Source organism: Caenorhabditis elegans, chromosome IV (genome assembly GCF_000002985.6).
Source record: "Caenorhabditis elegans chromosome IV".
NCBI classification, from domain to species: Eukaryota; Metazoa; Nematoda; class Chromadorea; order Rhabditida; family Rhabditidae; genus Caenorhabditis; species Caenorhabditis elegans.
In genome coordinates this window covers 4610405-4638367 of record NC_003282.8, presented here as the reverse complement: position 1 = coordinate 4638367, position 27963 = coordinate 4610405, and the positions used below count along the sequence as shown (strand labels likewise).

At 35.8% G+C, this 27963-nt stretch overlaps 3 protein-coding genes, 1 non-coding gene and 1 pseudogene across 9 annotated transcripts; 1 reads left to right on the top strand and 4 right to left on the bottom strand.

Moving 5' to 3' along the window:
* Positions 1-272: 272 nt before the first annotated feature.
* Positions 273-27793, top strand: F19C7.8 (SH3 domain-containing protein; the record flags this gene model as incomplete). 5 transcript variants are annotated; one of them, NM_001307401.3, is made up of 10 exons in its annotated part: positions 273-576; positions 11881-12041; positions 14694-14739; positions 20853-20980; positions 21063-21138; positions 25105-25218; positions 25906-26031; positions 26077-26209; positions 26254-26377; positions 27363-27793. In NM_001307401.3, the coding sequence occupies 10 exons, from the start codon at positions 273-275 to the stop codon at positions 27465-27467; spliced, it is 1317 nt and encodes a 438-aa protein (NP_001294330.1). The 5 variants fall into 5 exon arrangements, with proteins under 5 accessions (NP_001294330.1, NP_001294329.1, NP_741380.1 ...); NM_001307400.3 differs by lacking the exon at positions 273-576 and having other exon boundaries at positions 11907-12041; positions 27363-27467; NM_171322.2 differs by lacking the exons at positions 273-576; positions 11881-12041 and having other exon boundaries at positions 14250-14739; positions 27363-27792.
* R105.5 (Vitelline membrane outer layer protein 1) lies at positions 1398-2067 on the bottom strand (the record flags this gene model as incomplete). Its single annotated transcript, NM_001307299.2, has 3 exons — positions 1835-2067; positions 1579-1788; positions 1398-1534 (listed from the first exon to the last, which is right to left on the bottom strand). The coding sequence occupies exons 1-3, from the start codon at positions 2037-2039 to the stop codon at positions 1398-1400; spliced, it is 552 nt and encodes a 183-aa protein (NP_001294228.1). The 5' UTR covers positions 2040-2067.
* R105.4 lies at positions 2407-2917 on the bottom strand (annotated as a pseudogene). The gene is made up of 3 exons: positions 2845-2917; positions 2586-2798; positions 2407-2540 (listed from the first exon to the last, which is right to left on the bottom strand). Coding segments are annotated over exons 1-3 (420 nt in total).
* Positions 3888-4675, bottom strand: R105.1 (uncharacterized protein). The gene is made up of 3 exons (NM_068200.5): positions 4399-4675; positions 4134-4352; positions 3888-4090 (listed from the first exon to the last, which is right to left on the bottom strand). The coding sequence occupies exons 1-3, from the start codon at positions 4601-4603 to the stop codon at positions 3957-3959; spliced, it is 558 nt and encodes a 185-aa protein (NP_500601.3). The 5' UTR covers positions 4604-4675; the 3' UTR covers positions 3888-3956.
* Positions 8044-8064, bottom strand: 21ur-9960. The gene has a single exon (NR_053124.1).
* Positions 27794-27963: the final 170 nt, after the last annotated feature.

Below are 27963 nucleotides of genomic sequence, written 5' to 3'. Positions count from 1 at the left end.
TGTAGTTTTAAAACTCTAACCTGGAACTTTGCGTCAAAAAACATATCAAAAACAATCCAGTAAAAGACTTTAAAAACCAGGACACATTTTGCACAGTGATTGACAGGGAAGTTGATTGTTTTTCAAAAATCGTTGTTTTTTTTCTAGAATATAAAAGTATATAAACCTTTAAATTTTGAACTCTCTCCAATCCATCAAATTTCCAAGTTCTCAAGTCAAGAAATACTCAATCAATCTCTCTTTGCAGGAAACATTGTGTGTGTGTGAGCAAAATGGAGTTTAAAGTATCATCAAGCCAACGGTGTTCATCTCCTCCTTGGTTCCTCCATCACCACCTGACCACCACTGCTGGAGGAGCCTCTCGTCCTCTTCCATTGCATCACCGATCGCACTCTGCTTCCACCCCCACTACCACTTCATCCATCACCGCATCACCGTCCTTATCTCAACTTCCTCCTCACCAGCCCTACCATCTTCATCAACAACAGCAACATCATCAACAGTTGCACAAAACCATGACAAGTGCACTTGAGAAATGTACATCTTCGCTGTCTGAAATACATAGATTATTAAGAGGTACGTTTTTATGCAAATGTTTGGAGTTATTGTGTTTGTGAGTGCTGTGGTTTTGACTTCTAAAAATGACTTCCAATTTTTTTTTTGAAATTTATTGTACCGTCAAACAGTAGTGAAAACTTGGTTATCATAATTTTGGAAGTCATATATTTTTTCTTACGACTTTTTCATACTTCAATTGCGCTGCGTTCAAAGTGTTGCTATTTGAACATTCTAGATTTGAACATTCTGAACATGCAGAAATTATAAAAGTTCTTTAAAAATTATAAATGTTTGGAGGATTCGGCAAATTACCAAATTTCGATTGAGTTTTGAAAACTCTTTTTTGAAATGTTTTATTATGCCCCACTTTTAAGGATACTATTCCCATGGATACTCGGAAATTTATGTAGTACTTGACAAAAAACTGAACTAAAACCTCCGAAGTTTTTTTTTTCAAAAATATTGATCGTGTTTCTTGATCTGTGTCATTTCAAGAGTGTAAAATTTCCTGCAAAATGTTATAGCAAAAGCCCAACGGTTCTTCAGATATGAGCTCAAATTGGAAATACATGATTGATCGGCAGCTTCGGCTTAAGTTATACAAAATTTTCCATGAAAAAACGAAACATACACCACCAAAATTCAAAATCAAATTAGATTTATGTTTTGAAAAATTTGCTGCTATGGCAATTTCTCTAATGCTCTCATAATTGTAATTAACAAAAAAAAACGTTTTTTTAACGTAAATAAATGAAAAAGATTTATTATACACGTGAACTTGAAATAAAGACGTAGTTCAATTAGTTGCATTTTTAAAATTTCATTCCACTGCTATTATTCTAGACTTTGCGGCATCCATAACTAGCGCTTTCGAGCCCTCGTCTTCTGGTAAATCTTGGGTTAAAACTGGCCAAGGCCGATCCAACATCACACCAGCTTTCCGGGAGGGTCCATTTACCATGAGTGTAGAGCTTGGCTACAAATTAAATTAAAAAACACACATGTTATATTCCACCATACCAAAGAGAAAAGATGGTTGTTCAGTTCTGTCTTCTGGGCGTCCGCACCTAGCACCAAAGTTGGTAATACCGGCGTTGTCAAATTTTTCGGAATCGATTTTTTCTGTGATTCCAATGATAACAGATCCTTTGGGACACCATTGAATCGATCTCCAGTATCCATATGGCGAATCATTGTAAATGACAATTTTGTTATCGATGCTTAGGGTATCTGAATTAGAAATTGAATTAGCTAGTTTACCAATTAGAATAGTTACTTCCGTCCGGTGGATTGCAGAAAAAAATCAGTTCAGTGACACCATGATCTAGGCTCAAAACGCCTCGTTTCGTTTCAAGTTTGAGTTGGAATCCGTTGATGACTGAGCCTTTAGGACATGCAATATAGTCCTCCCGCGTGGGTAAATTCCCATGGGCAGTAGTGTAGAACACGGTGAAGATGAGCAGTGCAATCAGCAGGTGCATAGTTGCAGCCGTTATTAATTGATTGAGTGAAATTAATTTCTTCTTCTCTTTTAATTTTTTTCGCTCCTTAAAAATTTTCAGGTTTTTGTTTGTTATTTTGACGATTCTACGCCCACATAGGAGAACAAAACTTTGAACACAACTAAACTGAAGTGACTAAACTCAATGGAAGTTCGAGAAAGCTGGCGTTTATGTTAACAATCTTTGTTCTTTGCGGCATTTCTATAACTGAAAAATTTGATAAATAGAGTTCTCTGTGTTGCTTAGATAAGAAGATGACAGATTAGAAATTTATTATACATGTAAATGCACAGTTCGAGGGAATGCCTTTTTAAAATTTCGTTCCAGAGGCAATACAAAAAGCAGTTCAGATTTTACGGCATCCATAACAAGCGCTTACGAGTCCTCGTCTTCTGGTAGATTTAGGGTTAAAGCTGGCCAAGACCGATCCAACATCACACCAGTTTTCCTGGGTCCATTTACCATGAGCATAGAAGAACTCTGCAAATTCAATCTCAGAACACACTAAATGTTATTTTATCACACCAGAGGCAAAAGATGGTTGAACAGTTCTGTCGTCTTGTGGACGTCCGCATTTAGCAGCCAAGTTGGTGATACCGGCGTTGTCAAGTTTTTCGAAATCAACTTTTTCTTGGATTGCAATAATAACAGATCCTTTGGGGCACCATGTAATCTGTCTCCAGTATCCATATGGCGAATTATTGTCTATTACAATAAAGTTATCGGGGCTTTGGTTGTCTAAATTGGAAATTTAATTACCTAGTTTACTAATTAGAATAGTTACTTCCGTCCGGTGGATTGCAGAAAAAGACGAGTTCAGTGACACCATGATCAGCCTCGAAAAGGCCTCGCAACGGTTAAAGTTTGAGTTGGAATCCGTTGATGACTAAGCCTTCAGGACATGCAACTAAGTCCTCCCGCGTTGGTACATTTCCATGGACAGTAGTGTAGAACACGGCGAGGGTGAGCAGAACACTCAGCAGGGGCATGTTTACAACAGACAATATTTGATTTGATTTATTTCAATTGATTAGAAAATCTTATATACTCACTACCAGAACGTGACCTTTCAATTAGAAAGTGTCAACGTTAATGATTAATTGATTGAAACTATTTTCAAAGACTCCTGTACTGTGAGACCTGTGAGAAATAGTTAAAACCTAATACCTCTAAAATGACCAAATATCAAAACAAAACTTAGACCTGTGAGTTCATTGTCTCAAGTTGTAGTATTCAGTCATATTACTCGAAATTAGAAAATTACAACCTTAAAAAACCTCCAAAACTTAGCTAGAGATTTGGTTGAATAAATTTTAAATAAATATTTTATAGAATTTCTTTGTCCAAGCTTTCTCAAATTTTTGGGAAAAAAACGAATAAAATAATAATTACATTTAAATCAATAATTTTTTAAACGAATATGATTGAGAAATCGTGTGGCCGCGAATTTTGAATTAAGGCCCTTTTATTGAATTTGAGCTGGTTGTTTCCCACTTAACTAAATTTTTCCGTTTTTCTTGTGGGTGAATCGAAACTTTAAATTTCAGTAATTTCCGCACATCCACCACTACTTCTTTAAGAACGCGTAAATTATGGCGTTTGGACATTGACTTATCAGTAGATTTATATCGGACTTAAATGTCAGAAAATCTCAAAAATTGTAGGCTGCATATTTACTCCCATGATATCCAAAATTCCAACTAAGTTTGGCCCGGCACAATTTGCAAACATTTCAAGGGTCGTGGCAGTATCAGATTGAAATTTAAGTTATAAAGGAATTATCAACAAATTGGTGAAATAAAAGCAAGATTCATTACACACGCGAATAAGTTGCATTTTTAAATATTCATTACAGTACAATACAATACAAGTAGTTCAGTTCTATGAACTTTTATTCTATACTTTGCGGCATCCATAAGTAATATATTGGATTGCTTGGGGTTTGAAAATTTTAGGGTAAAAACTGGCCAAAGCCGATCCAACATCACACATTTGATCCCGGGCCCAGCTACCATGAGTATTGAGATCCTCTGCAAATTAAACCTTAAAACACAAAATGATATTCCACCATACCCCAGGCCGAATATGTTTTCTTAGTTCTGTCGTCTTCAGGACGTCCGCAATAACTACAAATGTCGGTGATACCGGCGTTGTCAAATTTTCCGAAATCAAGTTTATTTGCCATTCCGATAACAACAGTTCCTGTGGGGCACCATTGAATCTTTCTCCAGATATCATTATCATATGGATAGAAATTTCCACGGGTAATATTCTTGTCGGTGTTTTGGTTCTCTAAAAATGAAATTGAATTAGCTAGTTTACCAATTATAATACTTACTTCCGTCCGGTGTATTGCAAAAGAAAACCATATCAGTGACACCATAATCATATGTGAACCAGCCTTGCTTCGTTTGTGATTTGACTTGGTATCCGTTGATCACTAGGCCTTCAGGACATGCAAATTCTTTCTCCCACGTTTGTATTGCTCCATAGACATCCGCAAAGAACACGGTGAAGATGAGCAGGACAATCAGCAGGTGCATGTTTGCAGCAGATGATGGCAAGGTCGGGAAGGTTGCCAAAGTTGACTACCCTTCACAATATTTGTATTGATTTTTTCAACTGATTTGAAATCCTTATATACTGTTCCAAAACGTGACCTTTTAATTAGAAAGTGTCAACGTTAATAATTAATTTATTGCATTTATTTTTAAATACACCTGATTTTGCTGATTTTGCTGATTTTGGAACAAAAATAAAATAAAAAATGTTACATTTTTTTGAGTTTTTAAAATTGATTGTCGCTGTTTTATTTCAGCCAAATTTTAGCTTCGTTTTACGATGGTTTCAAAAACTGTCTATGCGCAGATTTTGTAATAAAAAAAATACAGAAAACCCTAAAAATTCCAAAATAAAACAAAAAGAAAATTTCCAAAAATTTCAAAGTTCTAAAATTCAAAGAACCTAAAATTTAAATAGTTTGGAAAATTCCAAAAGTTTTAAATGTTTGCTGAAAGCTTCAACCAGAAAAAAACAGAAAACACCTTAAAATTTTGACAAACAGAAAAATACGACATTTTCAAAATTCCAAAATCTTCGGAAAACTCAATATCGAGAAATTACTTTTTAACTAAAATTTTGAATATTCGCTTATTATTTATATACACTCACTGCAGAAGATATTTTTTCAATCCAAGTTCTGTTTCATACAACTATTTGCAAAAAAAGAATTTTCTGAATCAAAAGGAAATTCCTATAATGAAGCTCCCTCAGTTTCTCACAAAGTACATCATAATCTAATATTTCTTTACACAGCTTTGTTGTTTTTTGTGTATCCGTATAGTTCATTCCTTGAAAAATGAAACAAAAACCCTCCCGGTCATTCAGGTCATTTGTCGTATTTTTTCCCGTTTTTCCGTCGGAGGGGCCCGTTCTCTCTGTTTCTTGGCTTTTTTCTCTCTATACTCTCCCGCATCTTCCACCTAGGATACTACTAATAAACAACTATTGATTCTTTTTTGTTGTGTTAATAATTAGAAAAAATACGTTTTTTTTCCAGCAAACATAAAATTGCAGCAACTCTTTTCAGTCAAAATTTTGGTAAATTGTCAAATATTTCAAATATGCCGACTTTTTTTAGAGAGATTGTCCAACTCCCAAACTTATGATAGGTCAACACTTGGCATTGTTGACTGTATATACAATTTTTAAAAAAAGTTAGAAAACAATCCAAAACTATGCTATATATATATATATGGCCAATTTTTATTTTAAGGATAATCACACTCACTGATATTTTATTCCGGAAAACTATTAAGCGGCCGACGTCCTGCGGGTTTTGAAGAAAACTGAATTTTTGCCGATAATCTGTAAAGTGTCGGCCACTATTAGCTTTATCAATTGGATGTATGTAACCTATTTTCTATATTCTTGAATGCTAAACTTGAGCTCTATTGGCTACCATACATTTTTTGAATTGCTTTAAACAACTTTTCAAATCGTTGCCAAGCTTATAGATTTTTCTTTATATTTTAAGATGCTTAAACGTTTTTGCACATAATCTGAGTTGAGCAACTTGGTGAGCTTAAAAATTGAAATTATAATTTTTTGAAAAAGCTGAAAAGCTGAGATTTTTTGAGACTGATTTATGATTCGTCTGAGATTTTTGAAAAGGTACTTTTACCTTTTCATTCTCACTGTTTCTCTACTTTACCAATATTTCCCATGCATGAGAACCCGCCTCCCTCCCTCAACACATATATACATTTCGTTTTCATCATCATTCCTCCCGAAAACCAAAAAGTTTCTTCGCTTTCCGTGTGCTCAAAGTTCCTTCTAACTTCATTTCGAATTTTGGAGAAAGCCATCTCCTCTTGTTTATGACTTTTTTCGTCCACCACCACCACCATTTTTGGTCACCAGAAGAAACATATTTGTTGCTGGAGAGCAGGACCACGTGGCTGCTCAAACAATATTTTGGGCTTTTGGGAGATGTGAGTGGGTTGAAAAATTTTCAAAGGTAGACAAATATTTGGGAAACCTGATTTTGACAGATAGGAATTAATCAATCAACAATTGAGATGTAAACAAAAAACAGATTTTGAAAAAAATGCTATCTGTGGCTAAAGTAAGCCTAAACCGAAGCCAAAGCCTAGGCCTAAGCCTAAGCACAGGGGTACGCAGGCGCGCAGGCCTGATGCCTGCCTACCATACACGCTTTAGTCAAAAGTTGTAAAATTGACCCCCGAGAGCTCACTAGTCTCCAGGTCATTGAAATTCAATTAGCTACGAGCAGACATGTTTCCTAATTCCGAATTCAATTTTATGAGGATAAAAAAAACGAATTTCTTGACCAAAAGCTCTGAACCAACCGACCAAAAAAAAAGTGTGGAACTAAGTTTGAACATTTTGGAATGCTAGTGTCATCCTCTATCAATTTTTAATTCGTGTTTCGTGACTGATTGCATTTTTCAACAAGTTTTTTCCATCTTCAAACTTTGGCTTTACACAATTTTTTAGTTTTTGATATACACTTTGATGTTGGTTTTGTACCTCTTCTGCTTGTTAAATTTAATTGCAGAAAATCCGGTGTTTTTCAGTTTTTAATTGAAGATTTCAAAATAAAAAAATGTGGGAAATTTTATGCAAAAATAAAGAAAATTGGCAAGCATGTTTTGAGAGCTGCCTGACGCCTAGGTAGGCATAATTTAGGTAAAATGTAGGTATGCGGTAGGCACGTAGGTAGATATGATGCAGGTATGTAGGCTGGCATACGGCAGGCACAATGTGTGATCACGTAAGCGTGAGGTAGGAATGGTGTAGACATGTTGGCGCATGTGTTCTAGTTATGTAAGCAGGCGTTTAGGCAGGCATGAAGTAGTGATAAGCTGGGCAAATAGGCAGGTAGAAAGTTGGTATAAAATAGGCACGATGGAGGCATGGGTTAGGCATGTTGGCTGGTAAAAGGTTGACATACAGGCATGCGTGTAGGTGCAAGGTAGGCGTAGGTACGCTTTAAGTTTTTAAGTGTTTTTTAGGGATTCTGTTTTGTGCCTACCCGGAAGGCCTACCATGAAGACTTGTGACTTCACTTCAGAAAATCTGTTTTGCACTTCATATATTGGAATATTTGAACAGCTTTTTCTCTGCTCAATTCCCTTTTTTTTCGGAAACGGAATCCTCATTTGGTTCTGTTTCTTTTCTTTTTTTTGTTGAAAGTCAAGTGGTTGAATGTAAAATGATATATGAGAAAAATAAAAGTCTGGCTCATACATTGCAAACAAAAAAAAATCTAAAATTTGGGAAAATCTCACATATACTCGGTAATACGTGTTCATCCCATTCCCCCACATTCTCTTTTCACACATTTCCAAAGCCTTTTTTCTCTTTCTTTTCCTTTTTTTGGTTCCTTTTCTATATGTTTTAAAGCTTCCGCTTCTCATTATCTCCTGTTCTAGAAGCCCTTCTCTCTCTCTCAACAAAAAAAAACTTTAGTTCTTTCTTATTCGGGTTTTCGAAATTAGCTCGTTTCACCGCGATGATGAAACATAATGGCTTTTCACTTTTTTTTGAGCTTTTCCCCCTTCATCACTTTTTTTTGTGGTTTATTCAATGTTCAAAATGCGGAAGACGAGGAAATGAGGTGGTTTTCTAGACAAATAAGGAAGTTACAAAATGAGCCGAGATATTAAAAATGTAGTTGTTCGAGAGAGATTATGATTAATTATGATAGGAATTTTGTGTGATTTCTGGCATAAAAAGCAATTCGGCAGAAGGGTGTACCGTCACGCGTGGCCTAGAAACCCCTGCGATCATCATACTGGCCTACGTGCCTATACGCCTTCAGTTTTTCAATCTATAGACCTACGTTTTCTTAAATCTGCTACGTGCCTGCCTATCGCCTACCTTCTGTTTTCCCATGGGCTAGCTTCTATATTTCGGTGCAAACTTTGGTATTTGTTGTGCGCATAGTGTTATGGAAAGTTAAACCTTGGAGGCACAAGTCAGGCAATTTTGTGCCTACACACAAGGAACACCTCAATTTTTGGAGTTTTGGCATTTTTCCTCTTGAAAATACGTTTTTGCTGAATTTTTTTGTGAGAAATCTACAACAATAATGTTGTTTAGAATTCAATTTTGTGCTCCAAAAGTGAGTCATTTTTTCATATGAATTGTATGAATAGACTCTAAAAATCTGGGAAATTTAAAAAACAGGCAAAATATTATTCTTTTAAAAATACATCTGGAAGAACTAAAGCTTGAGGTCTGAAACCTAAGCCGAAGCCTTTACGTTGTAATCTGCTTTATCCTAAGTCTAACGCCTAATCCTAACCGAAGCATAAGTCTTAGCCTAAGCTTAGGCCTGAACCTAATACTAAACATAAGCATAAGCCTAGGCCTACACTTAACATCTAAAGCCTGAAACCAAGCTCAAAAGCTTGAAATCAAAATTCGAAGCGGTTAGTTTTAATGCTCCATTTCTTATTACAACATGCTCCATTTCGTATATGATTTCATAATTTCTCTTAAATTCCAACTAACCTGAGAGCCCATCGTAGCGTGTCTTAATTGTGAGAGCATCTGGCACGGACTCCTCTCGATTTTGCTCTCTCTTCTCCTTCTCTTTCCAGATTGACAAATCTAACTCATTTTTCAGCAACATTTTTTGGAATATATTTTTTCTGTGTTCAATGTTCCCCCATACATCTGCCACCAAGATGTGTAACCAAATCATATATTCGTTTTCTTTTTTTTTTCTTATTATTTGGGTATCACATTTCGTTCGCCAAAAAAATTTGGGGGAGGAGGATGAGGACAGGAGCAATAAGAAGAAGAAGATGAAAATAAAAATAACAAGTAGAAAAGTCGGACGATTCTTTTTATGGAGTTGGTTGGTAGTGTCTCTGTGTGGACCTGCTATTTATAGGTGTGTACTCTATAATTATAGTTTTTTCTTAAATATGGATTGGAGTCGGTTTAGAATTTTGCTTGAAATTATTGAAAATGGGCTGTAATAATCGAATACAACTGTATAAAAATTTATGAAATTTTTCTGAATTTTAACGATTTTTGTCCAATTTTGCAAAAAAATTGAGAATGAGCTAATGATTTTTGAATTCCCACGCAAATGAATGGCCTTGTTTCAAGATTGTTGTTATTTTTATCCTTAGATATTTGATTTGAAAAAAAGTTTTTTTATCCGTCATGAAAAATTGGTAAAGAAATTTGCAAAATCTTAAAAATTGGTCTAAAAATCGGTAGTTTAACACCTGAAAAATTGACAAACGGGGTTTAATATCAAATCTTAAAAAAAACGGTGAAAATAGAATTAATCTAGTCAGAAAAGGAAATGTTGAAATTATGTAAGCGAATTAAAAAAATAGTTAGCTCATTCTAAATGATTGCAAAATTGAAAAAAAAATCATTTTAAAAATTCAAAAAAAGTTTGAGAAATTTTTGTACCGTTACATATATTTATTACGTTCCATTTTCTGGAATTTCAAAAATAGAAATTTTCTATTTCCTTGAAAAAAAAGCAAAATTTTTGGTTTCCGATTTTCTTTGAAAATTAGGGAACTTCTAGATTTTCGAATAGTTATTCTTCATCTAAAAGTTTGTCCAGGAATGATTTTTTGATTCCAAAAAACCCCCGTTTTTGGCCCTTGAAAACAGTCTAGAAGCTCTCATATTCTCAACAAGTGTTCCGGATATATCACTAAATTTGTGTGTTAAGCCCAAAACAACAGGCGTCTTCCCCCCCCCCCCCCATATTCGCGCATTTTCGATCATTTGTTTGCTCACGGTCACTCGATTTTTTTCCGAGAGAGAATTGAACCAATTTTCGACAAGAAGCCACCCCTATTTATCTTGTGTTGTCCTTCTACAGCTAGTCCTTCTTCTTTATTTTTTGTTGTAAAGAATATCTTGTTCTGGAGTGATATCATAGGCTGCACTCTATGAATACTTGATCAAGGGTCTTGTCTTCTGGAATTGTTCTATTTTTATTTAGAAAAAGAGCCGAGACTTGGAAGTGTGACCCAATTAGTCTTATTTCTTGTTGTTTATCATATTTCTTGGATTTATTTTTTTTTCATATTCCAGATTAGCCGTATCCGTTCAGCACTCATACTTTTGTCAGCTTTAATATTATTTTTTGAGAATATTTTACACATATATACTTTCTTTTGAATAGGGGGACTCTAGCTTGCTCGCCTCCTCGTACTCGCCCGGAAAACGCCTCCGCAAAGGCTTTGTGCTCCATTTCAATATTTTTTTTCAATAAGGATTAATTTAAGTACGCCTCTCCCCGCAAACTGCACCTTGCCGGAACGGTCTCCTCGAGAGATGTGCGGAACATTTAAAAACTGTGCCACTTTTTACTCATAGTCATAATTACTTTTTCTTGTAATTATGATTTTTTAGAAATGTATGTGCATAGAAACTAAGAGAAATATTTCTGCTTTCTGATAATATTTTTAATTTCAATTTTATGTTTTGAGCAGTATCTCAAAAACGGACTCAAAGTCTCAATATGATGAGTGTCCGATGCGAATTGGCACATTTATATTTGATTCAGGTTTTGAGGAACTTTTTGAGAATTTTAATTGAAAATAATATTAATATCAAAATATACAGATATTTATCTGTTTGTATATAATTTAACAACAAGAAAACTTTTGCACAACTATGAGAAAAACTGATGTTGTAAATGTTCCCAGTGTACTAAAAAAATTTGCCGCCCGAACTGTATTTCAAAGATGACTTAGTTATCCATTTATCACAATTTCAGATAATTTTTTAATTGTTTTTATCTGGTCCTAACAGTACCAGAATTTCTCAAAGATGTAGCAAAAATCAACCGAACTTGAGTCTGCAACTCAATTTTCAGCTGCACTTTTTCAGCACTACAACAATTTAAACTTCTCTACATTTTTCAAAACTCTTTTCTGTGTTTATAACTTCACCACCCATCTTATCCTCAACACGAAAACCTCTCATTATTTCTCGAAACAAAAACCCCCTTGTTGCTGCTGTTCCGTTTACAAGAGTGCCAACTCGTTTCGTCTCAAGTGTCTCGAGTGTCAGTTGGCTTTCCAAACCTTTTCCAAAATTACCTTTGGTTTCCTGATCGCAGGTACTGTATTATCTGACCACTTGACGCGGGATGAGGCTCGAAACTGAGCTCAGAACCTTGTGTAGTTCTCGTGGACTAACATAAACTGTTTTTCAAACACATACATTTTTCTCAATTCTAGATTTGAAATCTGTGCTGTTTTTCATGTTCTCACCAAGATCTCCAAATCTTAGTTTCAAATTCCAGAATCATCGACATCATCATACGGCACAATGAGCACAAACTCTTCAATTGAATCGTCACCGATTGAACAAGCGACATCAAGATCCGCACGTCGAAAATGGCACTCCGCCATGCGATTTATTCAAGGAGTTCAGAGATTTAAGACACCGGTCATGTCTCATAAGGTGACCCAAAGCGCTGAGGGATCAATGTGGGTGGAAGTTGGAAGCTGCGAGTGTCTGGATAGTTCTCTGAAAATCTGTCTAGCTATTTATAAAATTGAGATATTTTAACTTTTCTCTCTAGGCCCTTTGTTTGAAACTTATCGCTTTTAGTTTCTAAAAGCCGGAGCCTAAGCCTGATTATGTGGAGCTGATTTAAGAATTGAAATCTTGGAACGAAACTTTTTTCTAGTCTACCTATGAGTGGAGCGTGAGGCCAAAATCTACGCCTGAGCCTAAACATATCCGAACTACTGATTTTCATTTTGAGTATCTGAAGTTCAATCTTACAACAGTGGGGGAAGCCCCTTCCACATTGCCAGACACTTAATGTGAGCACATAAATGTCTCGAACTTGCTTTGAATTATTTTGAGTTTGGAGGGAGCAAAAGTTCATGGCAATCAAGTTGCTTCAAATTGAACTGCACTGTTGTGTTTTTTTCTCTTTTTTTCTTTTCAGCCAATAAGCTAGAAGTACGAGGAAGTTTTGGAAATTGGCCTGATTTTGATTTTGTTCACGAGAAGAAATAGACCAGGGACTATAATTTTAAATTTATAAAAAGTGGGCTAGTCTTTCGCGGAAAATTCTACTTTTCCAGTTTGAGCTTATTTTTTTACTCTTCTACTTTGACAGCATGTAGTTCAGTTGTCGTTAACTTTGCCAGAATGTTACCGAATAAAAAAATACGTGGGAAAAGATTGACTACATTTTACTAGTTAAAATTTTTTGATAACTTCAAAACCATTAAAGTTATTAGTTCCCAAAGTTAAGCTATTGGAAAATTAGGAAATTTCAGACAAATCTGGAAGTTTTAATAGACTAATCACTACATCCCAATTTCCTTAAAAATTAAAAACCCGACAAGTTTTCTCTAGAGTGATGTCTTCCAATAATCCGTCTTTATTTGAAATCTCAAGGACCATAAATATTCTTCATCCCATTCAAATTATGTTCTCTAATAGTTCAAGTTGATTATTTGGTGTTGTTTTGTTGTCAGTCACAAGCACAAAAGTCTTCCTCCAGACATCTAAAAACATCCCAAAAACATTTCCAAATTCCATAAAATTTTCCCATTAAAAAACAAAAACTTTTTGCTCTGGTCACTGGATAGCTAGCTGAAAACAAGCTTACAAAAAACCACATCTGAAAAAATAGAAAAAAAAACACACAAATGATTATTTCTTTTGTTACTCTAATCCATCTTGCCCATATCATCTAGGAGATTAATTTGGCTTGGCAGCGGCGGATCTTATTGTTCACACCACATAGGATCACCCTCTGACGAAACAAAAACCTTGTTTTCGTCGTCAGCTTTCTTTCTTCCAAGTTTTTGGAATTAAGAATTGGAAGTAGCATTTTTGAGTTGGAGCAAGAAATTGGTTTGGCCTAAATTTTTGATTGACAGCTATATTGGAACCATGGGAAAAATTGGAAAGTTGTGCTGGCTAAACTACAATGGTGTTGGGGAGGAATGAATTTTTGAAGGAAATACATTTTGAAAACAAGAAATTTTTTTTAAAAAATTGCCGTAGGCATGAAGACAGGCTTGTTGTAGGCAGGCTTGGTGAAGTCATGCAAGCAATTTTGAGCGAGGCATGAAGCCAGTCTTGAGGTGGGCACTTAGGCAGCTCTGTTGAAAGTATGTAGGCTTGAGTTAGGCAGGCATGAAATAGGCATGTAGGCAGGCTTGAGGTAGGCATGTAGGTAGGCAGAATGATTTACCACCTTTGCTTGTTTGAAAACACTCATACTCGTTAATAAAGAAATCCAATATCAAAAGCGCCGGATACTGAAAATAATTTAAACCATGTGTAAAATTTCAAAAATTAATATTTTAAAAATTCAGTTTTTTTTTCATTTTTCTCTTGAAAATTTAATAAAAAATGACGCAATGTTGGATTCATTTGTGTGCCCTATCTCTTTTAATATTAATCGCCCTTTCTTTCCTACTACTGCTAATGAAATTCAAGTCTTTTGTTGTCTTCTCGGTTTCCGGCTAAGAAACTGAAAAAAAGGACGAAAATTATATAGTCACCGTGAGAGAATTGTTTCATCAATAAGAAGCTAATACTAGTACTAGCCTTCACCAAAAAAAAACGACGACTCTGACTCTCTTCCCGTCCACCGCCGCGAAGCCACACCCTTATACCCCTCCCCTTGTCCCTCCACAAATGGAGGGCTCACGCCGCCGGCTCAGTCTTCCACAAGCTCCGATGGCGACACCGTCAAACCCGGCGGGCGCCCTGAACGGTTACCCGTTCGCCTCATCTCGCCCCCATTACGAACGGCGTCAGCTCCCAGCTATGCAACATACGCTCCGACATAACCATTCGATGGGCTCACTAATGGGTCCCCGCGAGCTCCCATTCACCCATGGCTACCATCATAACCCACATGCTAGGCTGTCACAGCCAGATATTCACTCAGCTATCTATAGACCCCATCATTACTATTCCCCGCCCGTCTACCCCGGGAGCCATTACCACGGGCTCTCAACTTCCCAACACTCGAGTCCTCTGTACCAGCGCCGAATGCTTCCAACGCCAAAAAACAGTGGGGGAATCGCGCGAAAATTGCTGAAACGGTGTACGAATCCAGATTTGATGAGATTACAGAGAACCACCGAGATTCGCGAGCAATCAGTTGGCCGGACAAGTTGTGGTGAGTCACTTTTTTTTTCTATATTTGGGGGAGCTCTAGCGCCAAAAAAGTAAAAAGTAATTGATGGTCTTTATTCCCAATAAAACCGGAAGCTTTTTCCCCTTTTTTCCAACGGCGTGGCGCCCGTGTGAAAATAAAAATCTTTGGACTATTGGTAAACTGCAAAAAAAGAAAATGAGAGATTGCAAAAAGGGATGGTTGGGAAATTTATGGACTCATTTGAATTTGGGTTATGAGTAATGGGAAAACTTTGTGCTAAATGAGCTTTGATATTTTCTCTGCCAGGAACTGGACTTTGATGGCCTAACTTTCTTGGTTTCTTGGCCAAAACTCGTATGAGCCATTGCACATTCCATTCTGTTCTGAAATAATTTCTTGGATAGTTGAATTTTTTCTGCCAAAAATAGCAAATGAGTGGCCTAAATTTTTTAAATTTAAAACTTTTTTAAAATTAAAAACTTTTAAATTTAATTATTTTCAGTCACATTTAATTTAATCGATTTTTTTTTGAAAATTTTTGAACTAATAATTAAATTTTTTTAATTGGTCTAAATTTTTTTCTGCCATCAATCGCTGATTGGCGGCCTATTTTTATTTGAGTTTTGGATTTCTAAGCCAAGATTGCCAATTTACTTTCAGCCAGGCTCGGTGCTAATTTCCATATATAAATTCTGTAAATTAGGATTTTTCAGCTCCCAAATAAGAAAACTTCGGCCATGGATCTGAACTTGAAGTATGATCGCCTTATTTTTGAAATTTATAGGTTACTTCCTGTATGATTAACGTTATGAGTTCACGTTTATCCTGATTTTCTTGATGGCCTTATTTTCGGCTTAATTTTTTAGGCCATCAATCTAAATTTGAATTATTACAGTCTCACAAGTTGTGGAACAATTTAGAAACCAGAAAAACTATGTTTAAGAAAATTAATTTTTGAGCCATTTCTTGGAGTCCACAATTATACTAATTTACATCATGGCCTACGTTTTTGGAAACTTCGGCCATGAATCCGAATTTAAAGTTTCACGGTCTCCCAACAGTTTTTCAAAATCCGTAAAAGACTTCTGTAATTTCTAAGCCATTTCCATTTTGATCCTAATTTGCTATCCTGACTTTTTTTTGGAAACCTAGGCCAAATCCTTTTACTTGCTCTGAAAAATCCTTTTTACTCTCTAAAAAAGTGCATTTGATCTGTGCGCATCTGTTGCTTCATGTCCCCTGAGCTCATTGATCTGGAAAATCGTGAAGTGAAAAGAAAATTGAATGTATTTCTTTACAGCACTTGATTGAAGCCTTTTTTGATGTAGGAAAAGTGAACAGAAAGGGAATGTATGAATTGAAAATTAGAAAAGAAAAACAAGAGCACGCTTCTTTTTATTATTGCTTCAAAAAGTCCATATTCCCGGCCAATGCTCATTTGCCTCCGGGCAAGTCGGAACTCTTGTAATCCGAAGAGAAAAAGAATGAAGCTTGATAAGAAAAATGAGTGTAATTTGATCTTCGTCTTCCGGAGCCCATGTTTGTGTGCTCATACAGGGCTCCCCTGGCAAAGGAAGCAGCCAGAAAAATTGTTTCTCGCCGGCGCGCTCTTGTGGACCCAATTGAATAAAATAACGAAGAATAATTAACTGGAATGCCTCCTGCTTGCACATTTTCCCCTTCTACTACAGAATAATCATTTGATGACATGCAAGAGGGCTTGAGATGAAGAAGAGTCACGTGTGTGTGTGTGAATTGTAAAATGAACGGAATTAGGAGTTCCAAGGGTACTTTAGAGACTTTAGTGACAGACAAATTTTCGACTTTTCCAACAAAAAAATTCCAATTTGAATTTTTTTTTATTGGAGTTTGATTGAATTAATTTGCAAATTGGAAGCTTTGAGAAAAATATTGAAATTTAGATTTTTTAGAAAGAAAATATATTTTGGAAATTGGAAAACAGGGAGATATTCTACCAGAATCTGAGCCTTTTTCAGTGCAATTTTTGCAGAATTGTTAGGTTAAAAAATATTAAAATAAAAAAGATTTCAAAAATTGAGAAAAAAAATCCAGAATTTTCAAGGGGTAGGAGTTGAGCTTTGCCGCTGAATTTTTTGCTATATGCTAGTTATTTCAAATGAGAAAATGTCAATCTTCCGTGTCAATACAGAGCAAGTTTTATAATAAAAATAATAACATTTGAAATCTTTTATCCCATAATTATAATCTACCTAAATCTCTTTCAAAGGTGAAGCATGTGCAAAAATTCTTTTTGTTTTCCAACTCAGTTTGAGTCGAATGTTTTTTTTTACAAAGTACTTGTCAAAAAAGCAAAATCAAAAATCTTTTGATCACTATGCCAACCGATACAAAACAAAGTCCTTCAGATTTGAGAGGAATTTTTCTCGTTTCACTGGAGTTAGTTTTTTTTTCTGAACTTAGCCAGTTTCGTAAAATGAACATTTGTGAGAACTGCTTTCCTGCCAATTAGGCACCAAATGCCTGTCTGCCTACCTTCAGGGTAACACCTACAACTAGCTTAACCTTCTACCAAAGCGGTAGGTAGGCGCATAGACATGAAAATACGTCTGCCTATCTCTGTTCATCGAAAATCAAAAACTTGAATATTAAATCTAAAATCTCGAAACTTGATATCTCGACTAAGACCCCCCCCCCCCAAATGCCAAATTTCTCTATTTTTAACACCACATCCGTATTTATTTTGGCTCAGAACCTGATCCAAACATCCGGGATTAAATTGAGCTATTTTTGGCAATTTACCAACTAAGTAGGACTATAAAAAATTGATGACAATTGGGAGAGCCAATAAATTTCCGCGAAAAATTAGTTGTTTTTTCTTGGAAAGAAACTAGGCGGAATTTGTCACGATAAATGAGATATTAAGTTCTTTGTGATATCACATTTTGCTTTAAAGCTGGAAAAAATCACCTGGAAAAATGGGATTTTTTTGGAAAAAATATCAGACATTATTTTTACTTTGCCAATGGAAACAATTGAACAATTCTTAACAAGAGCGTCACATGTTTTTTGAAATTTAAAAAGTTCAGAAATGCCCCCTTTTTCTCAAAACCGTTCAAGTTAAAATGTTTGTAGAAATGTAGGAAAATATTGTATATTTCTAATAAATAGTGTCTTGTTGTGAAATTTGAAAAAAAAAAGTCAACAACGACCTCAAAATCTCAAAATACCGATCAAAATATGACTATTTGAATGTAGCAACTTTCAAGCTGTTTTGGGCAATTTTTCAAACTTACAGTAAAATTCAAATGACTTATTGAATGTATTGAATGTTTTTTTAAACATTTCTCCTTTAATTTTTAATAAAAAACCTTTTTAAAAAACTTAAAAAATCCAAATTTGAACATCTCCAAAATCTCTACGTCATACCTAGACTAGCCCAAAATGCGAATATTACATAATTAATCAACAGAAAGAAAGCAAAGAATTTTCCACCAACGGAAATTAGGTTTACGTCGGTAAAAAGAAAATAATATTCAAATGAAGAATCTCGCCCCACAATCGGATGTTTTTGTGAGTTATGTGGTCGGCGCCAAAAAGGGAATGAAAATTAATGGAGCTTTTTCTAGACAAAAATTTATATTTGGACCTATAAAAGAAGGTTTTTTTTACTAAAAAAGGATAAAATTGAGAGATAAAAGGAGCGGTTGGGGGTGGGGTAAAAAGATGAAGATCTATTTTTTGGAGTCCTCAAAATATATATATATATAAATATACTCCCAGGAGCGTAAATATTTATGGATAGTCTCTCGTTTATTTTTGGAGAGTTATATAGACACAATTTTTTTTTCACTTTTTCATTTGTCAGCTATTGATTTGGAAATTAACTGACATCCTTTTTCGTTTAAGAAGCCGCTTTAAGTCCTGGGAACTGTACCCATTCAAAAATGTGAATTTCTTGAGAATTTGATAAAAAAAAGGCTGTTAACTAGTTACGAATTCAGGTTTTTACCACCTATAGATAGAACTCTCAGACCAGTTTTCTTGGAATTTTTCCTATTTTTTCTAGAACCTATAACCAGTTCGTTACGATTTTTGAACACCAGAACATGTACTTTTCTCCATATTTTTCACGAAAGTTTTTTTTTTTCATTTTTTTTCCCCGTTGATGTTTGAAGTGAAACCTTTAGAGCTAGTTGTTCTAAAATGCATTACAAGTCGGAAAGTGAAATTAGCTTTTCAGCTCACTGGCCCACTTTTACTTTTTTGGTTTTGAACAAAAAGGTTTTTTTTTGAAACTTTAGAGCTCGCAGAAATTTTGACCGCAAAATTTTTTTGAGCTTTGATTTTGCTTGCAGTCACAGCTAACAATGAGCAAAAATATACAAAGATGCATATTTTTCTGGGAGGAATTCGAAATCAATTTTTGTTTTCTTCATTGCTCCAATTGTGCAATTTTTTTGATCTTCATACATCCGCTCTCACTCGGATAAAACTTAGGCGTAGGCTTAGGCTTTGGCGGAGGCCTAGAATTAGGCTCAGGCTTAGGCTAAAGTTTTGACCTAGGTTTAGGCTTAGGAAAACTATTTTCGTTATTGTTATTTTGCGCATATTTTGTCAGTGAAGTTCTCTGAAAGTATATGTCTATACAATTCTGAAAATAAAACTAATTTTCAGACAAAATATCCGATCCCTTATGTATTTCAATTATCAGAACTAGGTCATCTCTACATGTTTATTTTCTGATTCTTAAATTTTTCTAATCCAATAACTCTCAATTAGCTGACAACTATTCTGACGACAACGTCTTATCTCTTATCTTTTTGCCATTTTGTATTCGGATTACATTTTCGTTGCATTCTATTCTTTTTGTTGCTAGAAACATCATATTGTGCTCCAATGCACCAAACCGTGAGGAATATGAAGAAACGAATGGATGAGATGATTATCATTTCGGGGAGACCACCGAGACGGCACAGTAAGCATTAGGGCGGGCTTCTAGTCTTTTTATCTGAGCTATTTTTAAATGATGACAACTTCCTTATTTTATCTAAAAGTGTTGCTTTTCATGGCTTAACTCTGACAGCTCATATCTCAGCTGCCTTTTGTATTATCAAAAATTGCAAACTAACCATACTTTTTGGATTTTTCTATAGTTTTGTAGATGAAAATTTGTTGGTATCATCACAATGTACTGATATATAATGTGCCAAAATCTGGTACTTGTTTAAAAAGCAATTAAAGGAAGTACTATGATAGGTTCAAATAACTGTCGTATTCAAGAGGGTTCTACTTTGTGGAAGGATATATCGTAATTTGGTAACTTTCTAAATCGTGTTCTTGAAGATACAAAAATTTATTCGGACGGGTCTTGCCGCGAAAAATAGTCTGCTCTTATTCGGGATTTTGTGAGAAATTTTTCGCTAGTCATCGATTTTTGAGGATTTCGGTTAACGTTTCCAGTACAAACTATTTTCATTTCAAAGAAAATTAAGCGACCGCGAATTTTTGATTGCGGTCCGCGATCAAAATGTTTTTTTTTGCCGCGAAAGAGATGCGAATAAATCCGTGCGCCTTTAAGTATGCGTTGCAGATATTACCCAAATTTTGTGCGCTTATCGAGTGGAAATATGCCTAACAATGATTCAACAGAAAAAAAGTTCGGAAAAACTACAGAAGCATGTAAAATTCCTGAAAAATTTGAGATTTAAATTGAATTTGGTCCTGAAAGTTGAAGCGCGATAAAAAATTTAAAAGAAGTTTTCAAAATTGGGTTTAAAATAGAATTGGGATCAATTTACCTAACTAGGGAATGGCCAGAATAAGTGAAGCGATATTCAAAAAAAAAATATTGTATCGGAAAGCTGACATTCTCTACTATAAGAATATGACTGAAATTTTTGCCCATTCGGGCTGGAAATCTGACTTTTTCAGACGTTTTCAGACGTTTTCAGACGTTTTCACGTTTTCAGACGTTTTCAGACGTAAAAATTTCAGATTTCCAGCCCGAATGGGCAAAAATTTCAGTCATATTCTTATAGTAGAGAATGTCAGCTTTCCGATACAATATTTTTTTTTGAATATCGCTCCACTTATTCTGGTCATTCCCTAGTAAGTACGTTTAACTTTCAAAAAGTATTTAATATTTTTTCCAGAATCGGCAATCGTCGACCCCGTCTACCTAGCGCTAAAACAGGCGACGGGTCGCTACTCCCGACGGGGATCCACCACTTTTGAGTCGGCGTCTCCAAGTCCTCGTAACCTCTCACAGGTATCACTTCAGGTAATAATATTTACATCTACTTTGTCTGGTCAACACCCTGTATAGTTGTCAACTAGGGATTTCAATGCGAATATGTTTACAGGATTCTGGTTACGTCGAGATGGGCTCTTCGAAGGCCAACCCACTTCTCGGCTCGACTCCACAACTTGACAACGCCGGTGAGTAAGCTTTGTGTTCACCTGTCTCGCGGTTTTTTTTGTGCCACTGAATATATATTATATACACATTTATAAATTATAAATTGAATTTTCTTCGGCGCACCTTCCGAGCACCTACTTCCCGTCTACTTTAGGCCAATAAAAAGTGAACACGGAAAGGGAAGCACTTAGAAAAAGGGTGGAAAACGGAGAGTCTTCCTATTCTCTTCTTCAATTCCTTCACGAGTTGTTCTTTTTTATTTTAGTTGTTGGTCCAATTTTGCACCCAACAATGAACCTCCTCCCACCCATCCTTTTCTCGTTTCTCAAAGATGAGTGGAGGACACCCATTTTTATATCTTTTCGCCGCGAACTTTTATCTCAATTTTCTTGAGCTGTACTAATTTTTTCTTGAGTCAGGAATTTTAAGAATACCTGGTTTAAAAAATAGTATGGCGCGACGCCCGGAAAACGGCTCTAAAAACTAAGAAATGTGAATGTGCAGGCAGGCGGCGAAAAGGCACCCTGTGCTACACCTGCATATTTGAATTTTGTCATTTCCAAGTATGTTCGTATTCACGTCATTTTCACATAAATCGCGTCAAAAGTAAATTACCAATGATTTTTTATTTGACTTGAAAAAAATTAGTTCAGATTTGTCATTGTTTCGGATTCAAATTTTTTTAATTTCTGAGCACTTGAAGTTAAACATTTTGAATTATTTAAAAATGTCCACTTGCTAGTTGACAATTTTTTCAATATCTTCTTTCATATCTCATAGTCAGTTATGGACGTTCAAATTTTACCAACTTTCCGTTTTTTTTCGAAATCTGTTTTGTATTTTGACGTTGAATTCTCTGACCACATTTTATGTCGGACGTACCCATCATTTGTGTGACGTGGCACACACATAATATGGTGCCTACAAAAATTTGTTCGCAATCAATTTTCATTATTCTGCATTTGCCAATGTTCATTTTTTTTATAAGCTAACGAAAAAAAAATACTAATGAAGAAAAAGACCGTGAGAAATAAGTTTTTGGATAAAAATTTCAAAATTTCCTTCATGAGAAAGATATAATGAATTTGGATTGAATTTTTCTTGCAAAAATATTTCATAATCTAGAAGAATTATTTCTAAGTTCATGTTTTTTGTTGAGATTTCATAAGATAATTGTACTTAAAAATTTGTAGAATATTTCGAAATAAGATTTTCCAAAAAGCAGGTTCTGAAAATTTTCAAGTCATTAAGAAATCATTTCTGAAATTTTAGATTTTTCCAAAACTATATATAGCTTCTACGGTAACTGCAAGCCCGCCAAATACTTGCCTGCGCATGCCTGCCTGCCTATTCTGCCTTCAGGGTTAATTCTAGCGGTTCGTGTTGGCACAAAGAGATTTAATTTCAGCTGACACAGCAGTTCAAAACACATTTCTACCTACTTCTAATTTTCCAGACAAATTTTGAATATTCAAATTTTCAAATTTTCAAACTACAATCACAACTGTCTACAATTTAAGCGTTCATATATCTTTAAATATACAAATTTTTCAAATATTTTTTTTTCTCAAAGATTAACAGTGTCCTCAATTATTATAATTGAGAGTTGGTAGCCGTGGTATAACATTTTTAATCTTTTTTTCTTAATTTTACAAAAAAAACCTGCCTGCGGGGGGCCTACGCCTACCTCATGTCTTCAAGAATACCTATGCCTGCTACCAAAGTCCTTGTGTCTTTACTCTATTTCCCAACATAACTCTTAACAAAAAAAACTGAGAAAGTTGGCAGGCATAAGGTAGGCGCTGGCATCAGAACGGGCCTACCATCGATATCTTCCAATTTGTGCGTTTTTTTTTGAAAACCTCTCCAGAAACATTTTGCGAACAAAAATTGTTGGAAACCACAACTTTCTCAGAAAATATTTGATTTATGATATATATGTAAATTTCCAATTTTCCAATTAAAGTTTTTTTGAATTCTCGGCTGTTCAATTCTCTAGACAAGTTTTGGGATTTCCTGAGAATCTGGTACTTTGATGCAGCTACAATTATTTATTTTTCCCTCAATCTGAATATAATGGTCAGCGGCTCTCCCCAGTTGCTCACTGAGTCATTGTCCACATCCACCCTCTCTCCCATGCTCTGCGCGATCTTTTGCCTCCTCCTTTCATCAAATTTCTGTCAAAAAGAGAGATCAAGCTCAAACAGCAAATTTCGAAATCTCGGGGAGTTCCCCCACCTACATAAGGACCCCGGTGTAGGGTCAGTGTTGCCAAGGCGCCCGAGTCCCAACAAACGTTTGCTCCCCGAGCACCATTATATCCAGAAACCCCTCCTGCAGAATGTGCATCAGCACCTATTTCTTGTATAAAAAACTTCAAGGTAGGTGTGAATGGGGGAGCAGGCACTTCCTTATGAGGTTGCTCATTAATTCCTTTTGTGTGCAAAAAAAGAGAGCACATTATCCCGAATTCCGGTTTGAAGTGAGGAGAGAATGAAGAAGATGTCCTTCTCGTTAAGTGTGTGACGTTCATCGTATTGCTTTTTGGTTTCTTCTAGGAGAAATTTGGAGGAGCATTTTTTTTACTGGACATTCGGGTACTTGGATTGTTCTAGGAAATTTTTAATAATTTTAGACTGTTCAATAATAATTTTAGACGGTTTAAATTGGACCGAAAATTTTCTGCTTCTGACATTTTGTAAATTAGAGCTTTAAAGCTTTTGGGAAAGACAGGCAGGATAATTCCCACCGATGCATACCTACGCCTAACGTGTCTGCCTATCAACCATTCTCTGTACATTCCCTGGATCACCGGTGTTTGTAGATTTTTGATCTTCCACTCCAAATTACCTTTTTAAAGGTTCAAGAGTCGACTAGAAACGAGGCCGCCTAAAAGGCGGGTAGACAGGCAGGTATTTTTGTGAGGTTTGGTGAAATAGCCTACTCTGTCGCTATGATATTTTTCATTCCAAAAAAGTTACAAATACCAAAAATTCAACTTTCAATTAATTGGAAAATTTCAAAATTTCCAAAAATTCAAATTTCCAACAAAAAAAGTTAGAATTTTCAAAATTTTTGAAAATTCGAATTGCAAAAAATTCGAAGGATCTATGAAATATCAAAAAAAAAATCCAAAATTGTCAACATTTCCAAAAATTCAATTTCCGAACAATTTTCGCAATTTTCAAAATTCTCAAAAAAAGTTAGATTTTCCAAAATACAAAAGTGATAATCTACTAGATTGCATGGAAATTCTCAAACTTTTTGGTTTTGCAAAAAAAAAACGGTCACACTCCTCCTGCTGCGCCTTTAAATTAGATGTATTCATATCAAGAAGAGCTCTCCAATTCAAAAATAACTTTTTTTCGATAGCTCAAGCAGGCTCAATGTAGATCACACGTTCTTTGTTCCCCTATCAATGATATCATTCTTATCATAATATCAGCCAAAATTCACACGAATGCCCATATTGGATTAACACAAATTTTCATTTGCTGCAAATCAGAATCAAATGAGCGGAAGAGTTTCTTTGCTCTCCGAGCCATGAAAAAACACTGACTCAAATGCCACTAATAAGCTCCAACAGGATTAGCATATGGAATTTAATCAGTACACAAACTTTGAGCTTTATCACTCTATAAGGGGCGTGGCCTTTCTCTCAGAGCCCGCGCGCGCGCGAGCACACACGTCTTGCTCTCTGCATAATCTCTTACTCTCCCCTTCTTATCTCCCTTTTCGCGCGGCCCGGATATCAGGCAAAAATCCAGCGAAGGAGATATGCATAAAACTGCCATACAAGTCCTTGCCGTGCGCAAACTATTAGCCATGCTTTCCGCCAGAAGATCTCTTCGAATGTGTAAGTTTTTTTTGATGGAAAATGCACCTGGGTGCAGGTGCTAAACTCAATTTGCCCCAGAATTGCTTGCTCGCCGAAAAAATTCATTTTCAAACCTATTCCCCTTTCTATTAATCATTGCTTTTTTCAGGTCGATCAGTTGGACGGCGGCGAGCTCCAAAGTTGACACAACAAATGAAATCGCTCTCGCTGGATTGTCAAGATATGCCGCCACGAATCAATCAGAATACACGGAGCCCATTGAGTAAGTTTTATGAGCAAGAAATGGATTGCTTTTTTAGCTTTTGTGTTCCTAAAATCTTCACTGTATTTATTACATTTTTTCATTTTGCGGAAATTGGTCAAAAACAAAAAACAACTGTTCGGGCTCGGTAGGCAGGCACTCCTTTATGCCTACCTATGCCTGCCAATGTTTCTGTCTGCAGCCTATGTGAACTCTGGTGTTTGAAGCTTGCACAGTGAACATTTGCTGAAAGTTCTGTTCACATGTGAACCGTCGCCTTACATGCATAATTTGTGTCGGACTGCCTACGCCTGCCTACCGTCTGTTTTCAATTAGCGGGAACGCGCCTTCAGTTGTGCCTAGTGCTTGACTGCCTACCTGCATAGCTACATGGCTACCTATCGTATACACGTGAACTTGAGCTTTTTGTTGCTTGCAGAATGTAGATTCCGCGTTTTAAGTTCTTTTTTAAAGTTTGTTGAGGTAGGTAGGCGTAGGTGGCCTTTCAGGCAGGCAAGAAATATTTGTGGCTACTATTGATGTTAGATGTGCATTTTTGCCAAATGCCTTTAAACATTCCAGAATATTTGAGCTAGATTTATTATTTAATTGCCTGAAACGCGCTAGTGACGTCACAAGATCAATTTTTTTTGCTGAGAATTCAAGATTTAAAAAACATTTTTTAACTAAATTCCTATTGAAAAACAGTTTCAGGATCCAAACTTGCTCCACGTGACTATCGAAAACCAGGCATCAACGGCTCTTCAGACTTTTCGGATGTTGAACGATCGTGCTCACCAATCGTGAAAAGCAGACGGAGCAGCTCATCAGCTTGTGAGTTCAAAAGTTCCTTGAGAAGCCAAACAATGCATTTTTCAGTACATGCCGGTGGCTATATTGTGATCCACGAGTACTCCCCATCGAATGGAAGCTCTCTGGTCTTAGGAGAGAAGGTTCGAGTGGTAGACAACGGAGATCCGGATTGGCTCCACGGTTTCCGTCTCAATGATAGGTTGGTGTTGCTCTTTTTCGACTGAAACTATGAAATGATTTCAGAACCGAGCACATGATCTCTTTCCCAGCAACATGTGTGGCTCAAATGATGGCTGGCGAGCAGGCGATGCGAATTCAGCAAAACGTGTTCGTTGCCGAGCAAAAGCTGCGGATGTATAGGGATCAGGTGAGGATTGGCAGGCGTCATTTGAAAAAAGAGCTTTCAAATCTCATATCAAAGTCAAATTGTTTATCGGTGTCTTTTTTTCCCAATTCGCCCACACTAATCCGCCACTGGGATTAGGGAATATGGATTACAGTGGGTCAGGATAATGAGAACAGAGAAAAATTGTGATTTCTTTCGAAATTAATGTAAGAATTGTTTTCGAGGTTTTCAGTTTTTTTTTGTTTTTGAGTCAGAGAATTTGATCTGAAATTCTTTAACTCACTTTCAGACTCACGATCAGGAATTTGAAATGATCAGTAAAAGTCAAAAACATACGGATTTCCAAGTCCTTTTGCTTTTTCTTTTCTAACTGAACGACCACGTTTCAGAGATTAACTTTCAGATTTTTTTTGAAAAAAAAACATATTTTATCTGAAAATTGGCACCGGAAATCACGATTTTATGAAAAATTTTAAAACGAAATTTTCATTCGAAAAACAAAATTTTGTGACGAACTTCCGATTTATATTAAATAAAATTCAACGTTGAAAATTGATTCGAAAATTAATTTTGAAGAAGGGAATTTCTTTCGAATTTTTGGATTTTTTTTTCGAAATTTCAATACTTTTCGTTTTGAAAATTTCAGAAATTTTGTTTTTATTAGGAAATTCTGATTTTTCCAAAAATTTTCAGATTTTACTTTAAACGTGTGTTTTTCTAGAAACTTGAGAATTTTAAAATTTCTGAATTTTGGCAATATTGAATTTTTTGATTGAAAATGGTTTTTTTCTAATTTTTCAAATAAAAAAATGTCTGCTTGCCTGCCTGGAAAACATGCAAGCAGGCAGGCAGGCTGTAGGCACGGGCAGGTACGTAGACACATAGAAAACTAGTCATGAGGGAGGCACGCAGGCTTGAAAGACCTACCATAAAATCCTTAACCAATAGAAAAATATTCAAATCTGCAACTTCAAAATTCAACAACCCTAATTTTCCCAATTTCCAGATCGTATTTGTGCAACCGGAGAGCCTTGTGGAAGGAAAAGTAACCGTTCGAACGGAGCACAATGCTCTTGCTCCATGTCCACTCAGTTATCTTGCCTTAATCTGATTCTCACCTGGTTTATCCCATCTCTCTGATTTCCTACGAGTACCCCTACCCATATTTGTCGCCTTCGTTTTTTTTAGCTAGTTTCAGCCTCACCCTCCAAAAGAATAATTCCCCCCAAAAAATCTCATAAACCTAACCAAATTTGTAATTCAATCAGCATATATGTTGTCATATCGGTCACCATTTGACCATTTCTGGAAATATTTTCCCCCGACACTCCAAACACTCATTCCACGTACGTTATTTTTTGAAACGTTCATACGAATTTAGTTTTTGAAAAAGTGTACTTTTTTCCTTTTTCTCTGCAATAAAATCATCAAGTTTGATAAGATTTTCAAATCGGCAAAAAATTCTTACCTGCCTACTTTTTAGGCGGCCTAAAGGAGGGTCAGTTAGGCAGGTGAGATAAGGTATATAAGAAGGCAGCCAGGTATGAAGTGGACCCGTAACGTAGCCATGAGTTTAAAGAAGACGCGTTGCAGATAGGTGAGAGGTA